Below are 24,792 nucleotides of genomic sequence, written 5' to 3'. Positions count from 1 at the left end.
AAAAATTAAATGTCCATACAACTTACAGCCCATTGACAAGTACCTCCCTCAAGGAGCTTAGCTACCTCAGGCAACCTTTGACATTAGCCTAACCTCTAAGACACTATAAAAATCCCTTTGGAAATTTCCTTTATCTATACCTTCCCCCTCCCCCAAGATATATGTATATATGTTAGCAATCATCCTCAAAACATGCAGCACACTAATATACATCTGAAGGATCTCATGACTACGGTTTTATTAGACAGTATTAAATGACCTTTTCCTAAGAGCTAGCCCTTCAAGGTCCTGGAAAATTTGCTTCCAAATTCCTTGGAGACTTACCCTATCCCTAAACACCCCCCCCCCCAACTTGAAAGTATGTAATCAGCCTCTCCTTACAACCCCAGAGAGCTTTGTCTGCCCCTAGGTCCTGTCCATGTGCTTTAGTAAAACCACTCTTTTTGCACTGAAGTTGTCTCAATAATTCTTTCTTGACTGCTCCCAAACCACAACATTTCACATCAGAAAAGACTAGGGAGAGGAGGCCTCTTGAGAGAAAGTTGATGACCTTGTTTGCTGTGGGATGTGTGGTGCAAGCCCTTGGTTTCTCCTCAAAATATTTAACAAGATTAATACGTCTCGGGCGCCTGGGTGGCTCAGTGGATTGGGCCTCTGCCTGCTTCCCCCCTCTCTCTGCTGCTTCTCTGCCTACTTGTGATCTCTGTGTGTGTGTGTGTGTGTGTGTGTGTGTGTCAAATAAATAAATAAATAAAAATCTTAAAAAAAAAAAAAAAAAAGCTTAATACCCCTCACCAGGGTGGAATATTTTGGGAAGGATCAAAGAGTTTTAAATCTTACTTCAAGACTGATGTGGGTGAAAACATGAGCTGCAAATGGAGTACATACTATCCGGATTATGTAAGTGTTTTTTTTTTATGGGCAATAAGGGAAGATAATCATAGTTTCTTTAGAATTAGATTACATTTATGTATTACCTATGTAGTATTACATAGTACAATAGCACATACTTATTTCATGTTCTTTCCAACTACCTTGTGAAATAATGGGTATGTCAAATTAATTAACAAAAGAACTATAGCTCAAATAGATTAACCAAGGATATATAGGTAATAGATGTTGTTGGAAGACTAGAAGACTATAATCCATGTCTTTGAACTCCAAGTCCAATGCTTTTATATGATTGCTGCCTCCACATCTTCCCATTAAATCTCCCACATTTCTTTATGATTGCATTAGTAATATCCTTATTTTCTTTGTTTTTAAAGTATATTTTAAAAAACATATAGAGTCTCTTCTTAACTTTTTTCTGAACCTTAGTCTTTTTATCCAGAGGGAACCATTTTTACATATTTCTACTGATAGTTACCTCAATATTCCTAAATAATATGTTCATATAACTGGATGCCATGAGAATCCTGAAATTGAGTTTCTGATATCTTAGCCAGAGTAAATTTTTTCAAAGATTTTATTTTTAAGTAATCTCTACACCTAACATGGGGCTCAGACATACAACCCTGAGATCAAGAGTCACATACTTTACCTACTGTGCCAGCCAGGCATCCCAACAGAGTGAAATGTTAATGAAATTTTCTATTTTGAAAAAAAATTTTAGATCCTTAGGAAAATTGCAGGAACTCACATTTCTTCACCTAGATTCAGCCATTGTTAACATTTTGTCAAATTTTATTTATCTTCCTTTATATATATTACATGTAACATTTATATTATCTTCCAATTATTATTTTTTGTTGCTGAATCTTTTGAGAGTAGATTATAGATATCATGATGCTTTGTGCCTAGAAACAAAGATATTCTCTCATTTAGTCCCAGTACAACTATCAAATTCAGGAAATTGAAATTGACTGAACACTATTATTTAATAAATAAATTTTGTTTATTGCCCCCAAGCGGTCCTAGATAGCAACCACTTTTTCCCAAATTAAGATCAAATCCTGATTATATTTTTATGTGCTGCATTTAACTGTCATGTTTCTTTAGTTTCTGTAAGTCTGTAATATTTCTCTCTTGACTCCAGGCACACTATCTTTTCTTTTCTACAATGAGCTTCAGACCTCCCTACATGATATTCTCTCTGTCAGGATTCCTTCCCATTACACTTGTCACCCTCCCCCTTGTTCCCATCCCACTCTACTCTTTCTTACTTCGTTAATTTCTATTCATCTTTCTTTTCTTTATTTTATTTTTTTCAATGATTTTATTTATTTATTTGAGAGAGAAAGAGAGTGTGTGAGAATGGAGGGAGGGGCAAAGGGAGATGGAGAAGTAGACTCCCCACTGAGCAAAGAGCCCCAACATGGGACTCCATCTCAAGACCCTGAGATCATGACCTAAGCTGAAGCCATAGTGGGTACTAAAACTATAAAAATATAAAAAAATGTAAAACCACTCTCGTCTCTATTTCTTTCCCTATTTTAGTAGAGCCAAAAGTCAGGAAGTTTAGGTATGGATATGGATATGTATTTTTGAAATTTTGAAACTTTCACCTAAATTTCACCTAAAAATCGGAGGACTTTCACTTAAATGTAAAATCAGAACCAAAAGTAAAACAAATTTGTCTTTATAACCTTCAGTAAAAACAAAATAAAGCAATTCTCTTCCTTTTCCCTACTGTCCTCCAACCACGAAAGTCTTGTTTCTGTCCCTGCAATTGGCTAAGTCTTTTTCTGTCTTTGTCTATCATTCCTCTGATCTCAGATCTTTGAATGACTTGCTCTTTCTTGTTTTTCAGGTTTCAATCAAATATCACTGCCTCAGAGAGACTTTCCCTCATACTCAATCCAAAAAAGTTCCCATGTGAGACACCTAGCTGGCTCAGTCATTAGAGCATGCGACTTTTGATTTGCAGGTTGTGAGTTCGAGCCTCATGGTGAGAATAGAGATTACTTAAAAATAAAATCTTCAAAACAAAACAAAAGCCTTCCATTATCCCCAATGTCCTCCCTATCACTTTACCCTCTATTACTTCCCTCATGGTACTTATGACTATCTGAAATCATCTCATTTGTTTTTAATAACTTATTTGTTCTTCTAGTTTAGAAAATTCTGTATGTCACTAGTTAATCACAAGACTAGAACAATGATTGGCCTATAGTAGGCACCCAATAGGTGTTCAATAAATAAATGAATGAATCTTCACTTGCAATGATATAATTATTTAAAAGTGATTTTTTTGCATTTTTTGGATTAAAAGTCTTTTTTTTTAACTTAGGAAAGTACTCATTTGTTTCATTTTCCATAGTCTTCTGCAATTTTTCTTTTTAAGATTTTATTTATTTATTTGAGAGAGAGAGAAAGAGAGAGAGTGACAGAAAGCAGGAGCAGGGGGTAAAGGGAGAAGCATGTTTCCTGCTGTGGAGCTCCATCCCAGGACCCCAGGATCAGGACCTGATCCAAAGGCAAACACTTGAGGGACCAAGCTACTCAGGTACCCCTGTCTTCTGCAGTTACAAAAAATATATCTTTTGCTCATTTTTCTATTTTTTGAAAAGATTTTATTTTTTTATTTGTCAGAAAGAGAAAATGAGAGTGTGAGCACAAGCAGGGAGAACAGCAGGCAGACGAAGAAGCAGGCTCCCTGCTGAGCAAGGAGACCAAAGCAGGACTTGATCCCAAGACCCCGGGATCATGATGTGAAGGCAGATGCTTAACCGACTGAGCCACCCCATTTTCCTTTTTTTTTTTTTAATCAGTTTATACTTTAGATACTAATCCTTCCTTTAATATCAGGTTTGTAGCAAATATTTTTCTCACGTGTTTGCTGAATGATTTTGTCCCTGTTTTCCTTCGGCAGACGTTCTCAATTTCTAGTAGTCAAATGTAGCAGTATTTTCCGTGGTAGTTTGTTTAGGCAGCATCAAGTAGCAGTCAAGCAGAATGCTTTGAAATTAGTTTACTTAGAATCTGTGACTTCAGGCGAGTAGACCAGTTACTCAGCTATCATATTTCAAGTTACTCAATCACAGTTTTCTCTTTTGTGAAACGGGGTTAATGGCACTAACTACGTCACAAAATTGTGAGAATTAAATGAGATTCAGATGCAAAATGACTCGGATAGTGCGTACATTGAAAAGTTGTAAATAAGAATGTTTAGGAGTTCGCATTTGTGATTTTTTTCCTTGTTTTTCAGATAGTATAAATTTTCTCAAATATTTTAATTCGTTTATCCTTCTGAAAAATTTTTTTGTGCACCAAGCAACTCATTTTTGTGTCTAAAATCAGCTGGGGCCTTCCATAAGCAAGACACCTCCTAAAAGACCTGGAAGCACCGGTCTACTCCCTAGGTACAGGGAAGAGTCAGTAGTGGGCGGTCCGAGGCCACAGTGGGCGGGGCTTCACCTTAGCCCCTCCCCGCCCCGCCCCGCCCCCCTGCCCATTCGGCCTCGGGTTCCTGTGAATCCCTGTGCCCCGGATACCTAGTGGATTCTGCCTGCCTGGTCTCCACCCCTGCCTGATTTACCCCACTGAGAGCCGGATGTGAGTGCGGGCCTCTGTCTGCTTCGGGGCTGGTGTAGCGGGGCCCCAACAATCCACAGATCCCGTGGGGGAGAAAGAGAGCCCGCTCGGGGAGAAACCCGGCCCGCAGGCTCCGCGCGGTGGGGCCCACACGGCCCTCGCGCTGGAAGTGCACCCTGGGCTCGGTGCGGCGAGGGATCGGCCGGAGCGCGCAGGGGACTCTCGAGCCTCAGCGTACGAGCCTGGGGAGGCTTGGGGCTGGCTGACGCCTTCCGGAGAAGCCAGAGTTCGGGGCTAAGCTGTGGGCCGCGAGAAGCCTCCTGGGCCTGGCTTTCGTGCACCTGGGCGGGCGGTGTCCAGCTCGCCAGCTTACCCCAGCAGGGAGGGTCGGGCCTGAGGCCCAGGGGAGGTGACACGTTTGGAAAAATCCGCAGCGCCCAGTGGGGCGAGGGGCTGGGTCAGGGTTCCTCGCTTAGAATCGAATGCTCGGAGGAACAGGCACGCTTCGGAGCCGCTGAGGGTTCCAGGAGAAGCAGCTAGGTGGGGCGGGAAAAGGTAACTCTTTGATATCATAGCGGAGCAGAAGTTGTGAGACAGGGTTTCCTAAGAGCTCCTGTTCCGGCTCTGGCTCCCACATTCTTCTCTCTAGGGCTTTGGACTCACTACAACCAGGGACGTGGAGGAAATGCAGTTGCATTGGTTTTGCAGTGCCAGAACCTCTGGGAGACAGAGGATACAGACCATTAACGTTGCACTTGGTTGATGACCCACAGTTTCTGCTTAATCTTTTTGTGGCTGCCTCAATAAATCAAATAGAGAAACAGAAGCAATACGGGGTTGAATATAGCGATTTTTGGTTAGTGATCCATAAACACTGTCCTAGAAAATATTTGTATTTGTTAGTTCATTTAATGGTCACAGACTTAGGTGGTATTGTTACTCTGTTTCATACTCGGGACTCGGATTAAATAATTTACCAAACTACAGAAGTGCTAAACAGTACGACTAGGGGTGGGTTTCAGGTCTCTGTATGATTTCAGGGCACAGGCCTAATGGCTTAATGTAAAGAACATTTCTGCTTGGGATAAGACAGTTAGTTAGCTGGGTTTCAAGTGTATGCTTTGACGTTTGTTAGCTGTGTGACCTTGGGCAGGTTACTTAACCTTTTAGAGCCTGTTTCTGCGCTTGTAAAATAGAGATAAAATACATCCTATGTCATACGGATTTTTAAGTGAATTAAATAAAATCGTATTTGTAATACACTTAACAAAACACCTGCCACATATATAGCTACATGTACCTTGCTGTTGTCATTAACTTGGGGTCTGCAAACTCCAGTTCTGAGTGCTGCCGGCCAGAGCCAAACAAAACAAAACATAGAGCATGGGTAGAGAGAAGCAAGGAAGGATAAGAAAGGAGAACTAAGAACAGATGACATATATGACGGCAATTCTAGTGAGACCAGTAGATTAATCTTTGGTACCGGGGCCACTTTTTTGCCTTTCTGAGATATTTTTTTAAAGGCAGTTGCTTTTGGCTGATGGTTTGGAAAAATGCATCCCAGTCTGGGCTGAAAATATTCAAATAAAGCAAGTTTTGGGGACTGGACCATGTTGAGACTCTCTGGATGTAAGAGGGAGCTGAATTTCAGCACTCCCCACAATTTCTGGCACGATGACACGATGAAGTGTGCAGTTGGTTCTCCTTCAGGATTTCTTCTGTCAGATCTAGCTCCTGGAGAATGGAGAGGGAGAGGAGTTTTCAGGATGGGGGAAACAAAAGGATTCTTTGTCTTTTTAGGGCTGTGTAATGACTGGACACCTCTCCTACTTTCACTTCTAACTGTAAACACTTTATAGACAGTGGTCTTGATTTCCACATAAATTTAAGGCACCCTAAGTTTACACATATTCAGGTATTTTTTGTATACTCTTTCCAATGCTATCACTGTAGTCCTGAATATTTCCTTTGCAGCATCTGTTCAGAAAACCAGTTCACACTGTATCCTACCTCCTAGCAATTCTTGGTATAGCTTTTGACATAGTTTTCCTCATCTTCCTCCTCTCTCAGTACTATTGCTGTGCTGTGCTTTTTTCCCTACAATTGTTAGAGTTTTCTTTTCTCCTTTTTCTTTTTTTTTTTTTTTCAGTCAGTGAGTTATTATGTGAGAAAGTATGCCTGTCAGCAAAACTGAGAAAGTTAGTGTTGGATATGAAATACAACTCAATGACATTTGACCTTCAAAGATCTGTAATGAGCCACCACTGATCACCAAAAACATAATCTCTGAGGTGGATCTTTTAGTAAGGATCAATGATACCATCTGTTGGTGGTACTCAACAAGTTTGAGGACCCCAGACTTGGGCATTCCTTTAATGTACCCACTATTACCTTTACCCTACAGGTTAGCTTCCTTCCTTCCCACCAATGTTTTTCCTTCGTGTTCTTACATATATTATAAGGATCGCTAGGCAGGTTAAAGGCCAACAATTAGGTAGAATAGGTGGTTGAAGATTTGTTGAAAGATAGACTGAGAAGGTGGTTTAAATGAGCCCCTATAAGTATCATAGATTTTATTTAACTACATTACTTGAGTGTCTGATGTAATCAAAGCCAGTTGCTATATATACTTTGGTAAGATGATGATAACTGCATTTAGGTTGATTATGCTGGCTTACATTTGAAGAGGCTTGTGGAAGAATATTGGGATTCTTTTGAAGAAGCTGTATTTTTTTAGCGTTTAACAGCTTATCAGTGGGCAATCATTGTTTTTCCAATCATATTTTTAAAAAAATTAAAATCAGTATATTACCCGTCGAATTTACCAACATAAGTTAGATGGATAGCATATTAATACAGTTTTCCCATGAAAAGTAGAAGGAAACACTACTCATTTTAGCAAATCATTTTGAAATGTCCTGTTGCCAGGGGGTGTATTATGTCTGGTTCCTGTGAAAATTACCAAAGCACAGCATGGTTGCAATACGCATTTTCATCAGGCTACTTCAGGTTTCTGAGCTTTAGCTCACTGTTCCTCTAACATGGTAGTACACATTAAAATCGATATCTGCAACTGTAAAGAGGAACTTGTTGGTCACATTTTCATCTGTTTAAGGATCAGGATTATTTGAAAAGAAGTGAAAATCAGAACAAGTATTCCCCAATTGTGTTGTCAACTTAAGGTTATAAAATATCTAGAGTTGTACCCCGCCTTCAGTACTTCTTAGTCCTCCCCTGCTTCGTTTTTTCTTTAGCACTTTAACACCTGGCATACTGTATATTTTACTAACTTACCTTTTTAAAACATTTTTAGTGATATATTTTATTTAAACAAATGTATTTAAAAATCGTTTCAGTATGTGATTAATCTAAAAAGTTATTGAGAGTTCTCACATTTCTTTTTCATTTCAGTCTTTGAAATCATGCTCCGTCATCTCAGAGGCACCACATTTCAAATGCTCAGTAGCCTCATGTCACTAGTGGCTACCATACTGGTCAACTAAGGGCTAGAACTCCTTGACTCATGTCCAGACCATCTACATGATTCTAACATGTAAGGACTGAAGCTCTATACTTCTAACACTCTGAGGCTCGAGGGTGGCTTTCCAGAATCCTGTGATTCAGACAGTAACTAATGCTGTAGGACCCTTGGGTCAAATAGCCTATGATTCCAATGTTCTAAGAGTCTGTGATTCCAACACTTCAGAGTCTTTGACGTAAGGATCAGCAAATTCCAGACTGTGGGCCAAATCAAGGCCATGGCTTGTTTTTGTAAATAAAGTTTTATTGGAATACAGCTATGTCTGTTCAGTCTGTGGCCACTTTCATTCTACCAGGGCAGATTGAGTAGTTGTGACAGAGACCATGAGTGACCTCTTGACCAGCCAAAACTACAATATTTACTTTTTGTTCCTTTACTGAAAAAGTTTACTGGCCCTTGATGTAGAGGTGCAAAAGACTCTAAGATGGGTAGTGGTTTTACTGTTCACTTTATAACCATACATATGTTACATAAACTCTTTCTGTGAATCAAATATCACATAACATATGTTGTTCAGAAGAGACTGGTTTCCCCATTTTAGGTATTCACCATTTCAGGCTTATATAATTCCATTAGGTTGATTATTTGCCTTTTTTTTTTTTTTTTTTTTTTTTTTTTTTTTTTTTTGAGAAGTAGTTCCACGCCTAACATGGGGCTTGAACTCATGACCCTGAGGTCAAGAGTCCGGTGCTTTACTGACTGATCCAGCCAGGTGTCCCTCCCCCACCCCCTTTTACTTATCTTTTTTATTGTCTTTCTCCCTATAGTGTAACCTCAGGAGGGCAGGTTACTTGTTTTGTTCATTGTTCTTCCAACACCTCAGAACATGACCTGACCCACAGTAGATACTCTATATAAATATGCGTTTAGTGATTGAATAGTATTATTAAACTGTTCATGTTTGGGAAATAGAAAGAGGGTTGCCAGAAAGTTAAAACCAGTTGACATTTATGTGCCAAGTAACCATAAACGGAATATTCTTAAAATCAGGAAATATATAAACATTTCAACAGTCCTTGCTCAAAATTCAAAACTATTATTTTTTAAAAATATTTTATTTTTAGGTAATTTCTGTAACTAAGGTGGGGCGTGAACTTACAACCCCAAGATCAAGAGTCCCATGCTCTATCAACTAAGCCTGCCAGGTGCCGCTGTTCAATGTATAAACTTAAATCTCAAGAATGAAGTAGTTGTAGTTGCTCCAGCTTTAAACTGAAAGAATTATTTTGTGTCGTTGTTCACCATGAACTGGAAAGAAGCACAAGGTGACAAAATGTGAAATGCCTGTCTTGCCCAGTTAAATATTGTATGGCCCAGCTAGGAAGAGAAGGAAGGGAGCCGAGTTTTAGGAAGCGTGCTTTTAGAGTTGGGCATAGTTAGATTGTAGGGACAGGTGAGAAGTTCTGATGGCTGGCCCAACATCTAGGAGATTTCAGAAGGTGGGGAATTCTTAAATAGCTCTGAACACCAAGGGACAGCAATCTCAGCAGGTCGATGTGCCTTTTTATAGTATCCAAACTGCCAGCAGCTTTACTGAGCCCTTGGAATTTTAACATTTTCAACTGAGCATCCTGGAATTTCTGCTAGGGGATACAGCTCTGATTTTTATCAATGCCATTTTTGGTAAAAGATGATTCACTTTGTAGATACTTACTTTGTAGCTAATTTTGCCAAGATGCATGCTTCCTAAAGTGAGGCAACATTGTGATGTTGCAACTGCTTCTAACTTTTTTTTTTTTTTTTTAAGATTTTATTTGTTTGTCAGAGAGAGAGAGGGAGAGCGAGCGAGCACAGGCAGAGTGGCAGGCATAGGCAGAGGGAGAAGCAGGCTCCCGGCTGAGCAAGGAGCCTGATGTGGGACTCTATCCCAGGACGCTGGGATCATGACCTGAGCCGAAGGCAGCTGCTTAACCAACTGAGCCACCCAGGCATCCCTGCTTCTAACTTTTATTAACAGTGCATATACTATGAACTTTTCATTAGATAAGCTTGACAATATAATCAGTGACATTTCTAAAGTGTGTATAAATCAGCCGTTGGGATTAGTAAAGCAGTCTAACCAGAAAATGCATGTGAAATAAGCTCTATAGCCTGCTATGAGTCATAGAACAGATCAGTACAATCTTAGGAATTTTCTAGAGAAATCAAGGAAGGGGCCTTAGTTAATTGCTCACTTTGTAACAGTAAGGACAGGGTAAAACTGCACATGCTTTCTGTGTTTAAAGTAAGAGTAAGGGACACCTGGGTGGCTCAGTTGGTTAAGCATCTGCTTTCTGCTCAGGTCATGATCCCAGGGTCCTGGGATTGAGTCCTGCACCTGCTCAGCGGGGGCCTGCTTTCCCTCTGCCTGTTGCTTCCCCTGCTTGTGCGCTCTCTCTGACATATAAATAAAATCTTTTATTTTTTTTTTTTAAATAATAAAATAAGAGTAATACAAAAATATATCTTTTCCCAATTCTGCATGTTCAGATATCAGCAATAGCATTGCTATCCAGATTTTATTCAGGATTATTCAAGAATCTGGAAATTCATTTTAAAAATGGTGGTCAAATGCTGGTTCCTTCCGCTGCTGTAATACGAGCTGGGAGTTTAATAATGTGAGATTCCATAGATGGTAGTAAAACTCACTTCCTCATTATGCTGTATGTACCTAATAGATTGGGGCTGGTGTTTTGTTTTGGTATACTATACTTTTTCAAGTCATCCAGGGATAGAGAATTTAAGAATTTCAAGCAAAGGTACCTAACTGGTGGGCAAGTATCTAAATATATATTTTTTCAGGTATAGCTTTTTTGGTGGTGGGAGATGGAAGCTGAATTTGGGAAATGTTATTTTTTTCCTTACATTTCTCTTTTTGGTTCTTACAAATTTTCTGCTATTTTCTACTTTTTAAATTTTTCTACTCTTTTAGTACCACTTCCTAAACAGGTTCATATTCACTGTAATTAGTCAGGGAATAGTAACTAGAAGAGGCTTTAAAGTTACTTAAAGTGATTGACTCAACTCTTAGAATTGACAGTTGAAAAACCAGAGGCCTAGAGCAGTTATAGCCCTTGGGGCACGTGTGGTAGGGCTGATGGAGAAGTATACTCCATTTTTTCACACTCCGGGTCCAGTGACCCTTCCCATTGGTCCCTTTTTAGCATTTAAAAAGAAAACTTGCCCTTTTCACTGTTTATGTGCTTTTTTTTTTTTTTTTAAAGATTTTATTTATTTATTTGACAGAGAGAGATCACAAGCAGGCAGAGAGGCAGGCAGAGAGAGAGAGAAGGAAGCAGGCTCCCAGCTGAGCAGAGAGCCCGATGCGGGGCTCGATCCCACGACCCTGGGACCATGACCTGAGCCGAAGGCAGTGGCTTAACCCACTGAGCCACCCAGGCGCCCCTGTTTATGTGCTTTAATGCTTGGCGTAATTTTAATTATGTATCCCCATGGCTAGTATTCCATTGCAGGTATTTTTTAAAAATGTGGGCATCTCTTTCCCTCTTCCTTCCTTTCTTTCTTTCTTTCTTTTTTTCTTCCTTCCTTCTTTCCTTTCTTTCAGATTTTATTTATTTTCTGACAGAGAGAGAGAGTGAGAGAGCACAAGCAGGGGGAGCGGCAGCGGGAGTGGCAGAGGGAGAAGAGGCAGGCTCCCTGCTCAGGAAGCTAGATGCAGGGCTAAATCCCAGGACCCCCAAGACAGACACAGACATTTAACCACCTGAGCCACCCACGTGTCCCTGGGCATCACTTTCTTTCTTTCTTTTTTTTTTAATTTATTTGACAGACAGATCACAAGTAGGCAGAGAGGCAGGCAGGCTCCCTGCTGAGCAGAGAGCCCGATGCAGGGCTGGATCCCAGGAACCTGGGATCATGACCTGAGCCGAAAGCAGAGGCTTTAACCCACTGAGCCACCCAGGCGCCCCTGGGCATCACTTTCTTAATAAATGCAGGGCAGGCTCACTGTACATTCCTTTAATATAAGTTTTTCTCTGGCTATTAAGTGTGGTATATTCCTGAGAATTAATGCTGCTGCCTTCAGAAAGCACGGAGATTCTGTGTCCCCCACGTAGATCTGTGTTTGTAGAGACTCTAGCAAGAAGAAAATGCTTTCTTAGCCCTAAGTAATTCACAGTGTAATGTGCTGTCTTGAGGAGGAACTGCTGTGTTGTAAATGCACACCATTCCAGTTCTTCCATTGTTTGGCCATTACTGTTTATTCTGGTTATTTTTGTTTAAGAAAGATAATCGTAATTGTAGCCTAAAAATTAATCTTCTAATATTGTAAGATCGTATTCGTTAATTTGTATCAGGCTGAATATTTACATTTGTTATACTAACTAGAAAGCTATAGGGAAATTAATTAGAGAATATTGCTGTTATACTAAGTAATGATTAATTACAGGCCTTAGTGCTCTCAGGGCATTCTGGCATGATAGGAAACAAATCTGGGTTCTTGTCCTGGCCCTGCTACTTATTAGCTTGTTTTTCTTGGGCAAGTAATTTAAATGTTTGGGCAAATTATTATTATTTTTCTAATAGACACGATGTGTTGTTTTAAAAAGTTAACAATTATTATTATGAATGTTATTAATGTTCTGGGACAATCCAGATATTATAGCCTTAGCTCTGGTGTATTGATCTCTTGCTGTATAGTACTTATTCCTTGTCTTGCCCAATTTACTAGGGTTTTTTTGTTTGTTTGTTTGGTTGTTGTTGTTGTTTTTTGTAAAGTTCAGAAGATAATATATTATTTGGAAGCATTTTGATAATTTTGTAGAAAACAAAAACCAGAAATTATCTAGCCACGTGTATTTACTAACTCTTTACATTTTCCCCTCTCCCACTCTCTGTTTTTAAGGGAAAAAAATGATCCAGTAGCAAGTGGCAAGTGGCAAGTGGCAAGAATATAAATTATTTTATAATGGAGTGTAGTTTTAATCCTCAGTAAAAATAGAAATCTGTAGATTTCTTCTCCAGCTCTGAGGGCACTTTGATTGCTTCCTCTCTGCACCACACTGTTTTATATTGTTTGTGTTCTTTCTGTGTATATGTAGATAGCTAGGTATTTTGCTTTTGCTTTGCATTTTTTCCCCACCGCATGCCGGAACACACTGAAGATACTCAGTAAATAATTGTTGAATGAATGGAACTCCCCAATAGAATTATAATGAGTTCCAAGGTCTTCTGTTGCTGTATCAGGTCCCCACTGTCCTTAGCATGATAATGGGTACACAATAATCTCTCTTTTAAAAGATTTTACTTATTTATTTGACAGAGAGAAGCACAGTGAGAGAGAGAGAGAGCACAAGGGGGAGGATATGGGAGAGGGAGAAGCAGGCCTCCCGCTGAGTAGGGAGCCCAACGACAATGGGGCTTGACCTGAGCCCAAGGCAGATGCCCAACGACTGAGCCACCCAGGTGTTCCACACAGTAACCTCTTAATGTAAACACTTGTTGGTTTGACTTAGACCTCCAAGTAGTGGCGGCTTTTAAACTGACTGCCATATTACCCTTCCCCAACTTTTTTAGGAAGATCGAGGAAAACACTTTTACTGTTCTGAGCCACACAGTTTGAGAAACACTGCATGGGGTGTGTCCTGCTGATGTTGCTGGGCCCCATTCCAGCTGCCCCAAGGTTACCCTGCTGGCTTTCAGTGGAGGTCATGCAGGATGCAGTATGGATAGCAGTTAGTGAATCATGGTATTAGAACCAGAAGGAACCTTTGAGAGCTTTGTAATGTTGCCAGCCTCCTCATTTAGTAGCTAAAGAGTGAAATTTCCTAGAGACATTTGTGGCTGGGCACTGACTTCTTCCTCCCAATTGTTCTACAACAAATAATGAGTCACTGACACTGGCTCTGTCCCCCCTCCCCCATGCACCAACCGGCGGTAGCTCAGGTAAACAAACTCTTCTGAGAGGATTTAGGAAAATTAGCACTTATCTATAAGAAAGGCTGCCTGCCTGGCAAATTAATTTTGTGTAAATCCCAGGCATTCTTTTATTATTTTTCTAAGAAGTTCTTTATAAACAAGGATGAGAAAGTTTCATTATGTCTTACTATTGAATAATAAGCCATTGATGGCTAGACTATTAGTTAATTTGAATAGTTTATAAAATAATTGCAACAATTCATAGAATATCTAAAAATGTGAGTGCCCTATAAACCTACAATTGTCAGGTAATTTTTTTATCCCCATTTATAGATGCGGAAACTGAGGTTCCGACAGACAATTTGGTAAAGCTGACACACCCAAATAAATGATGGGAAGGAAATTTGAACCAAGCCTACTGACTCCAAAGTCACTGGTATTTCAGCCATGAAAAACCTGTGTCAAACATCAGACAGCATGCTTCAGGATGCAGAGGAAGCAGTAAAAAACAAGTCCTTGTCCTCAGCACACAGTAGACAGAGTGTGGGCCATGCATACAAGTAACAATAGTGGTAAGAAAATAGCATCAGTACCATAACTGCCCTACAGGGGAATCAGCAACAGCTTGATGGAGAAAATGTCATTTGAAATGGATCTTGACGAGTTTAGATGACAGGCTGGGGGCAGATGTAGACAGAGCCATGAATTCCAGATGTACCTAATTGGACTAGGGTAGACTCTGGATAGCCAGTAATGATTTTTTAAAAATTTATTTTTTTTTTAAGATTTTATTTATTTATTTATTTGAGAGAGAGCACAAGCGGGGTGGGCGGGGGTGGAGAGGCGCAGAAGGAGTGGGAGAAGGAGACTCCTTGCTGAGCAGGGAGCCTAATGCAGGGCTTGATCCTAGACCCCAGGATCATGACCTGAGTGAAAGGCAGATGCTTAACCACTGAGCCACCCAGGCATCAGATTTTTTTTTTTTTAATCAGAAGTGATAAAATCATGATATGAATGGAAAGAAGATGGCAGTGGGAGTGCCTGTCTTCAGAAGACCTGAAGAGGGGCGCCTAGGTGGCTCAGTGGGTTAAAGCCTCTGCCTTCGGCTCAGGTCATGATCCCAGGGTTCTGGGATCGAGGCCCACATCGGGCTCTCTGCTTGGTGGGGAGCCTGCTTCCTCCTCTCTCTCTGCCTGCCTCTCTGCCTACTTGTGATCTCTGTCAAATAAATAAAATCTTAAAAAAAAAAAAAAAAAAGACCTGAAGAAGTTGTAACCAAATTCTTAGAAAGACCTAAGAATTTTCAGCTAGACCTCAGAAATTTCAGGCATAGGAGTGACCATATGCTTTAAATTTCATACATCCAGCCCAAATTCAATTATTAGGTCTTATTTTTAATTCCTTTGAACTGTCTGTGTTATATAATGTTGATTCAGGAAAATTAGGGTTACTGGGAAGAATGGTTGATAGGGTTAGTATTTCCAGATGTTATTTGCATTTTAGACACTAGACAATTCTCCAATAACTAATCTGTGCTGTAAGAAGCTATTGTCCACTCCTGGAGGGAGGGTCTTTCTGTCTTTTCTATCATCCTGCATTTTGGGTAGTAAAACCCATAGAATCACTCTTTAGTTGTAGACACACATTCCTCTGCCTGGTCACTTGTACCAGCCAAATCTTCTATTCTCCATACTCAAAGAGTACAAAACATTTGCCTTATTTTCCTCCATCATAAAAGAACGCCCTATTGCTTTTTTTAAAAATTGTGTATCATGTACTGGTTGATGACACTGAAAGGAACTGAGAAAAGCATCATCGGGGATGTTGCTTTTAACAAGGTTCTAGACCTGATTGTTTATGTAATTCCTTCCATTTGTCATTCAGCTATAATGAATTTCTAGAAAAAAATGAGGCTGCATTCAGAGTCATTTTCATGGGGGAATGCTGTTAATAGAGGAAATTTGTGTCCTAACAGCAATATAGTAATGTAATAACAATGATTTACTAAATAATCAGGTGTGTCTGGCATATTGTTTTTGTGGCTCTTGTATGATCATTGTTAGGGGGGAAAAATGCTCCTCTGATGTATTCTTTTTGTTCTGAGGCTGACTAAATACATAGATACAATACATTTTCTGTTGAATTCTCTCAATTTTTGGAATTTGAGGGCTTTCTGCTTGCTGGTAGACAATTCTTTACATGTTCTTCAGGAGCTTTAGAAATCCTTACTCATTCTAAATCTGTCCACAGGGTACTGCATTATCCTGGGTACAGCTGACATACAATTTATAAGACTTAAACTACCTTAAGAAAAAAATTATACAACTAAGCATTTATTCCACAGATTCTATGTTAGATATGAAAGCAAGATGCACAGCACATGCCCGATTTGTAAGTTTACTTACATATCTCCATTTTCACTGATGAGAAAATCTAGGCTCAAAAAGTAATTTATTTGAGGTCACACAGGTCTCACCAGATGCAGGATTTCACCGAAGTATTACTCTAAATGTACTCCACATTTGATCTTGTTCCTATACTGTAGTTATCTGTTACTATTGCAGCAGGAATTCAAATGACTTGATGTAGTTTGGAATCATTAGAGAAATCATCATGGAATAGACTAGCTTAAAAAAAAAAAAAAAGGAAAAAAAAAGAAACATGGGATATATGGGAGAAGATCAAGTAGTCCTAAAATAATATAATAGTAATAAACAACTTTGGAACACTTACCATGTACTAGGCACTATTTAAATATATTCACTCATTTAATCCTTGCAACAACTGTATGAGAAATATTATTTTCATTTTGCAGATGAGGAAGACGAGGGGCTATAAGGAGGTTGAGACTCTCACCTGAGGTGACACATTAAGTCAGTGTGGGATCCAGATGAGAACTCATCTGTCTGATTCCAGAGCTTATCATATGGGGTGATGAAGAGGAAGGAGCAAAGACCTGAGCTGAGGTCGAGAGTCGGACCCTTAGCTAACTGAGCCACCTAGGTGCCCCGACACAAGTGACATTTAAAAATAAACCATTTCATTCTATTATCCTCAATGAGAGAACTTTCAGTAGTACCTCCTATCCACCCCTCCAACCCCAGTACTTCAGCCTAGTTCTCAGGACACCAAACTTGACCCTCTTCTTGTCCAGCTTGGTTTCCCCCAACATGGATGCTTACTTACTTCTGTGACATGTGATGAGGAGGTGTCCTCACTGTGCCTTCTAATGTCTTGATTCTTTTCTACCCTGTGCTGTCTCTCTCTTCACCTATTGGAATCCTTCAAAGCCCAGGGAATGTCAGTCTGACCCACATTCGTGGCACTGTCAGTTATTCTCTGTCTGCTTCAGAGACTTCTTTATATCTTTGGCACATATTGTCAGCACTGTGTATTTTGGCACTTAATAATTTTGACAATGTAAGATGACAAAATAAAGAAATCTGAATTTAGATTCAGATTTAGATTTAGTTTTACAAAATACCTGGGTTGGGTATTTAGTAGGCAAATTGGGAATTTGTGAATTTTGTTTCTTATTAAGGATTATTTCTGCCTTTTTTTTTTAAGATATTATTTATTTATTTGACAGAGACACAGCAAGAGAGGGAACACAAATGGGGATGGTGGTGGGAGAGGGAGAAGCAGGCTTCCCTCTGAGCAGAGCGCCCCATGCGGGGTTCAATCCCAGGACCCTGAGATCATGACCTGAGCCAAAGGCAGAGGCTTAACCCACAGAGACACCCTGGTGCCCCACATATTAACAGTCTTATTCCAGCGAGTTTACTCCGGGATCCTATTTTGACAGCTTTTCCTAAGAATTCAGCTGTTTCATTGGGAATGCATGGGCTTATTATTAAAGGCACCATTTCATTAGCATCCTGTTTCTTTGGTTTTCTCACAGTTCAAGATGGCTGCCCAATGCGTTACGAAGGTGGAGCTGAATGTTTCCTGTGACAATCTTTTGGATATGGATGTAGGGTCAAAGTCGGACCCTTTATGTGTGTTATTTTTAAATACGAGTGGTCAACAGTGGTATGAGGTAATGTTAAATACTGTAGGTGAAAAGGATTCTGAATTGCTCTTTTGATAATGTGAAGTGCTTATTACAACTGTTAAAAATAATGAAAACAGCTCATATGTTAATGCAGTTTTGGGGGGGCAAGTTTGTCCTTGATTGTGGAATTTTTCATCTACATATGGAAACTTTCTTTAGCTATCTGTTATGCTTATATTTAGTTACCTATAGTACATAAAGATGCTAAAATGTAAGTGCATTTTAATCTGACGAAACTTTTTGTTTTGGGGTGAGTATAGGTTGATCGCACAGAAAGGATTAAGAATTGCTTGAATCCCACATTTTCCAAGACATTTGTTATTGATTACTACTTTGAAGTGGTTCAAAAATTGAAATTTGGGATTTATGATATTGACAACAAAACCATCCAGCTGAATGATGATGACTTCTTAGGAGAATTTGAATGTACCCTTGGACAAGTGAGTATAATTAGCTACTGCAATATATTGTGTCTAAATTTTAACCAGAGAATTGGGCGTTTTTATAAGTGTTCATTAGTTTAATTTTTAGAGTTGAGACATATGTAATCACTTTACAGACCTGTTTCAGATATTAGTATGTTTGGTTTGAACATTATAGAATTTATCTTATTTTTCATAAGGGCAGGGACTATGTGTTTTTGGCAAAACCCATTAGTTCTTTTGAGTTGGGGTGTTTCGTTTAACATTGCAGTAAATAATACCATTGCTCTAGCTGCTTTGTGTACTATTGGTTTTTCTTTAAAAAAAAATTTTTTTTTAAAGATTTTATTTATCTACTTTTTTGAGAAGGAGGGTGTCAGAAGGGGCAGATGGGGAGGGAGAGGGACAAGCAGATTTTGCACTGAGCACGTGAGATTCTGAGATTCTGAGATCATGACCTGAGGTTAAAACGAGTCAGAGGGTTAACAGACTGAGCCACGCAAGCACCCCTACAATTTTGTTCCTATGCTTAAGTCATAAATGTTTTCAAAGTAATAGCACTGTCCCTTTTCCTGACCTGATCTTCCTCAACCTTAGGTGTACTAGTGTAAGCCTTCCTCTCCAATAAGCCTCCTCTGATCCCCTTGAGTAGTTTGGCACGCCACCCTGTGCTCACCCCAGTACTCTCTACTGCTTCTACCCGATCATCAACCATCCATCCATAGTTACTTAATTATCTGCCTTTCCTAGGTGACAGATTTGATCAGGGTAGAGGTGTGCCTGTAGGCTCACCGTTTTGTTTCTTTCTCAGAGTCTGAGTTCTAAAGAGAAATCAGGGCGCCTGAGTGGCTTAGTGGGTTGTAAAACTCTTAATTTCAGCTCACGTTGTGATCTCAGGGTCTTGAGATCCTGCTCAGCAGGGAATCTGCTTGTCCCTCTCTGTGTGCTTACCCTCCCCCTGTCCCCGCCCTGCCACAGGCTCCTCTCTCAAATAAATAAATAAATAAACAAAATCTTTAAAAAAAAAAAAAAAGAAGAGAGATCTTGACTATTTGTAATAGAGCTGGGAAGGCCTCAGGAGGGAAGACTCATTGTTTTTCAGTGGGTGACATTATTGCCTAGATTTGTTTATTTTTCCATGTATTGTTTGGGGATCTTGGTATTTCCTATGTCTCAAAGACAATATGAAACTGAAGCTGATCAGTTTTCTAAACCTTTGATGAAGAGTGTCAAAAAGAAATTAAAGTATTGATTTTTTCGGAAAAAACCACATTGTAGCTAAATTTTAATGAATTTGATAGATGCATCTATTTGAGAGTACCTAGGTCTACTATATTATTTTATTATTTTTTGTAAGATTTTTTTTTTTTTTTTTGACAGACAGAGATCACAAGTAGGCAGAGAGAGAGGAGAAAGCAGGCTCCCTGCGGAGCAGAGAGCCCGATGTGGGGCTCAATCCCAGGACCCTGGGATCATGACCTGAGCCGAAGACAGAGGCTTTAGCCCACTGAGCCACCCAAGCACCTCTACTATATTATTTTAATCAAAAATGATATTTTGTGGGGGTTATATATTCAAGTTATGCATCAGTTGAAAAGTTGAATCTCATTTATTGAGTGTTCTGAGGCCCACCTCTCATCTATAGGGTTTTCAGCTCAGTGATTAGTATATATGAAGAGAACCCATTCCTCTTTTTCCATTACAGGGAGGAAGTTAAACTTTGAGGTAATTGATAAAGAAACTAGTGGTTGGGGAGATCGTATCTGCCAGGACTGGCTCCTTGGAAATCTTTTCCAGTTGGTTTTAAATATGTAGATGTGTTTTATAATCTCTAAATCTTTAAGGCATGGACTTAATGTTTCCATTTCTAATGACTTAAGCTGACTTAACTTTATACTCAACTTTTTTGGAAATCATTCAGTTTAAAAATTCACATACTGAAGTGAAATAGCTCTTTGTATCACTTTCCAATTTTAACAGATTGTTTCCAGTAAGAAGCTAACTCGACCCCTGGTGCTTAAAAATGGCAGACCTGCAGGGAAAGGGAGCATTACGGTAACAATAAGATGTTTGTCTTTTGCCTGAAAAGATTTAACATGATAGGACATGCTGAAACTGTACATATCAGACAAATACTCTATAGCCATGCTTTATCATTTCATCCTGAATGTTGTCCTTCATCCTTACTTGCCTTACAATGATCAAAAATGGAAAATACGCTGGGTCCAAAAGAAGGAGAAAATGCAGTATGGGAATTCCTTCTTTGAGTCTTTTAAGTTGCTCATGGAATCAGATGTAGCTTGGTGATGCTTGTCTCTCCCTCATGGAAGTATAAATCCCCAAGTTAGAGAGAAATGACTTAATCATCTGAATGGATTAATTTGACCCTCTACAAAGTTCCCCCAATAGGACAGAAACTGTATAATGGATTTAATTCCAAATGAATCTTATATTATGCCATGACCATTGAACCTCTCAACCCCCTTTTTTAAAAGTTTTTATTTCATTATTTAAGTAGTCTCTGTACCCAGCATGGGGCTTGAACTCATGATGCTGAGATCAAGAGTCACATGCTCTTCTGACTGAGCCAGTCAGGCACCCATGAGCCTCTCAACTCTTAACTGTCTTTTCTGTGCCCGTTCCCTCCTGCCCATCCTCCCACTCAGATTTTTCCATTGCTAATTACTGGTCCTAGGCAAATGAATATATGCTTTATACTGTTGTATATTTCAAATTACATAATGCCACACTTTAAATAAGTATCTTTAAATAACAGGATAAAATAATTACCTTCTAGAGTTTCTGTCCAGGTTATCACTGCCTGGAGCAATATTTTCTAACTTTAGCTCTGAGAATGGAGGACTGGCTCCCTCCTGTTTGAGGGTTGTTGTCATTATGAGGGCATTTCCCTAAGCAACTGTTTTGCCCTAGTTTAAATCTCCTGAGGCACAAGAATTTTAAGTGTCTTTGGGATGTTGACTTTTGTGAGACAGAACATTACAGTAGTTAGCTCTATTGCTCTTGGGGTTATGATAGCCTGGAATTTGTTTTTAACTAGAATAAGTTTTTCAATGACATTGGATGAAAAACGTTGATCTGATACTTCAACTTAAAGTGTCTTCTAGGTATGATTTGCTCACACTTTAAATAGGGTCATGCAGTTTTTCAGGGCTTTGATTTTTCTTCTACTTTTTAAAAATTTTATTTATTTATTTGAGAGAGAGGGAGAGAGCAAGCACAAGTGGGGTGGTGTGGGCAGAGGGGAAGACAGAGAAGCAGAGTCCCCAAGTGGGGAGCCTGACATGGGGCTTGATCCCAGGACTGAGATCATGACATAAGCTGAAGGCAGATGCTTAACCTACTGAGCCACCCAGGTGCCCCAGGGGCTTTGATTTTTCACTGGAATGGGGAAGATCTAGTTTGGGCAACAGCATTTGAAAAATAAGTTGTGTAATACAGATTTGGCATATTTGGGGAAAATATTTTATACACATTAAAGAAATAATGATCAATCTTTCTGAATGGTACTTTTTCTTATAAAAGATTTAAAAATTCATTTATATTAGTAGAGATTATATCTATTATCAGATAACAGAATAAATCAGTACTTCTGAGTTTATCAGAATCCCTAAAACATATTGTCTTTCACTTACCATATCTCCTCATAGATTTCAGCTGAAGAAATAAAGGATAACAGAGTGGTATTGTTTGAAATGGAGGCAAGAAAACTGGACAATAAGGTGGGTAGTTGATGCACATTTCTACAAGGATATCATGTTTTGCCTCACATTGATTCCTTTTTGAAAAAAAATGATGCAATTAGTATTATGAATTCTATCATCTGAGCATCACTTAGAGTATTTAGTTACTTCTAGATTCTGCTTTCCTATGTATGTTTAAGCAGAAGCCATTTTCTTTTACCTCTTTCTTCTAGGTGTTATCAAAGGGCTTGTCTAGCTTAAAAGAAGAGTTATTAAGGTTCTTGTAAAAGTCATTTGAGACAGTGTTGTTGGATTACCTTAAGTAAAGAAATAGAAATTCCATGCTGTATTGGATTTTTCTCTTTGTTTCCAAAAGTCAATGTTTATTTTTAATCAAGAATGAGTGCAGTACATAATAACACAATTCAGTATATAGCATGAATTAGAATAATTCTTCGAGTAATTTTTAAAAAATTTTTTTTAAGATTTTATTTATTTATTTGACAGACAGAGATCACAAGCAGGCAGAGAGGCAGGCAGAGAGAGAGAGGAGGAAGCAGGCTCCCTGCTGAGCAGAGAGCCCGATGCGGGGCTCAATCCCAAGACCCTGGGATCATGACCTGAGCTGAAGGCAGAGGCTTTAACCCACTGAGCCACCCAGGCGCCCCCTCTTCGAGTGATTTTATACTTAATCACATAAACCAATCAATTTTTAAGAAATCATTTTTATTTGCCTTAAAATTTAGTTTGCAAACATCTTAGACTAGTAGCCAGGGACAACTTTTATTTTGGAAAAATTTAAATAGAACAGTCTTTAAAAACTCTGCATGTCCCCATCATCCATCTTCAACACATAACTCATGGCCAGTTTTGTTTCCTATCTACCTTCTCCTCTCAGGCATCATGTTATTTCATCCCTATAAATATTCTGGTGTATCTCCAAAGATTCTTTTAACAGTATAATTGGTTGGTATGTTTCCAGTCTTTTTTTTTTTTTTTTTAAGATTTTATTTATTTGACAGAGATCACAAGTAGGCAGAGAAAGGAAGGCAGAGAGAGAGAGAAGGGAATTAGGCTCCCTGCTGAGCAGAGAACCTGATGTGGGGCTCAATCCCAGGACCCTGAGATCATGACCTGAGCTGAAAGCAGAGGCTTAACCCACTGAGTCACTCAGGCCCCAGTTTCCAGTCTTTTTTAATCCATAAATTTCCCCCTTTCTTTTACTTTCTTCCTGTATCTCTCTTTCCTTTATTCCCTCTCATTTTCTTCCTTCATCCCATCCATCCATCTGTTCATCATGGAACTTACTCAATAAAGAAATGGACTCCTCTGTCCTATAGAAGTTGTAACACTGCTTATAACTGATTAAATGCTTATGGTGTCATTTAACATGTTCTTCTGTCCACCTTCATTTCCTGATTTCTGTAAGCTGGTAACTGAATCTAGAGGAATGATCTGATGGTATTTTGAATTGTTGGTAGGGCAGCTTTATAGGTAGTGACATGTCATTTCATCAGGAGGCTCCCATTGTTGAGTCCTGTCTTTTTGGGATGTCTGAACATTGATGATAATTATACTGCCTAGATATATTATTTTATTAAGAGCCTGTTAAATAGTGAGATTCTCTTGCTATCATTGATTCTTCATTTATTAATGAGGATACTTCTATAGAGAAAAGTATTCTTATCCATGTTACGTATCTATTTATTCTGAGATATGATTGTACAGGAAGCAAATTAAAATGTTTGATTTTTTTTCCTCATATATACCATTTCACAGATTAAGTTGGTTCCCTATTATCCTCTAAATGTCACAATGAGGGTTTTGTCTTTGTTTTTGTTTGTTGTTTTTTATTTTTAGTATTGCTATGAACCCTTTATCAGTGAACTCCTATAGATGCTTAAATTATCTTAACTTTGGCCTGTGAAAACCTCTTGAAGTTTGTTCCTGAAATCAGTTGGCACATCTCCAGGAGTCTTTGGATAGCTTCCTTGCTGTGTGGCATGACAAGATGTTCCAGGCTTATTTTTATCTAATTTCTGCCCCAGACTGCAGATTAAAAAGAGCCTGATTATATTTTAGTGGAAATTGTTATTTAGAGACCAGTCTGGTGCTAGGGGTGCTTATTGTCGATTATTGCTACTTACTGTTTCTAAGGCTTTTTAGTAGACAATTAGAGGAAAGACTGTTTTGTTTTGTTTTTTAAAGAAAAACTAAATCATAAATTTATACAAATATTTCCAGTTCAGATATAGAATTACAGGGCCTTACTTTTTTAATTCTATATTTGTGCCTGCCTTCGCTTATGCTGAAAATCTCAGTTCCTAAGGATGTTAACATAATTGCTTCTGTTTGCCTTTTGTAATATCTAATACTTTCAGAATAAAAATATCCATATTATAATTAACAATATTTTTACTGAAAACAGACTGAGCTTTTTTTGAAATTTTTTTTTTTTAACTTTATTTGTTCATTCATGTTATCTCTACACCCAGTGTGGAGTTTGAACTTACTACCCTGAAATCAAGAGTCATGTGCTCTGCTGACTGAGCAAACTAGGCACTCCTCTTTGAAATTCTTTTTGTCTTTAGGGTTATATATTCTATGTGGGCTGTATATTCAAATTCTTGTGTTTTAAAGAAATCTTTTAGTTATTGTTCTGTCACAATGACACATTTGAATTTTGCTTTTGATATTTAGGGTTGTTTTCAATTTTTAAAAATTTAACTTTGTTTTATAATT

General features: G+C 38.8%; 1 protein-coding gene across 1 annotated transcript in view; it reads left to right on the top strand.

The window, feature by feature from the left end:
• The first annotated feature begins 4,397 nt into the window (after positions 1 to 4,397).
• Positions 4,398 to 24,792, top strand: part of CPNE3 (copine 3) — a 49,371-nt gene continuing 28,976 nt past the window's right edge. Inside the window, exons 1-5 of the mRNA XM_044245363.1 lie at positions 4,398 to 4,497; positions 17,775 to 17,912; positions 18,188 to 18,367; positions 20,330 to 20,404; positions 22,018 to 22,089. Of these exons, the coding sequence (XP_044101298.1) occupies positions 17,781 to 17,912; positions 18,188 to 18,367; positions 20,330 to 20,404; positions 22,018 to 22,089 (459 nt within the window). The 5' untranslated portion in view covers positions 4,398 to 4,497; positions 17,775 to 17,780. The remainder of the gene's footprint in view (positions 4,498 to 17,774; positions 17,913 to 18,187; positions 18,368 to 20,329; positions 20,405 to 22,017; positions 22,090 to 24,792) is intronic.

This window comes from Neovison vison, chromosome 4 (genome assembly GCF_020171115.1).
Source record: "Neovison vison isolate M4711 chromosome 4, ASM_NN_V1, whole genome shotgun sequence".
In the NCBI taxonomy this organism is placed as follows: domain Eukaryota; kingdom Metazoa; phylum Chordata; class Mammalia; order Carnivora; family Mustelidae; genus Neogale; species Neogale vison.
Note: the sequence above shows the minus strand (reverse complement) of the source record. Positions and strands in the feature narration are given on the sequence as shown.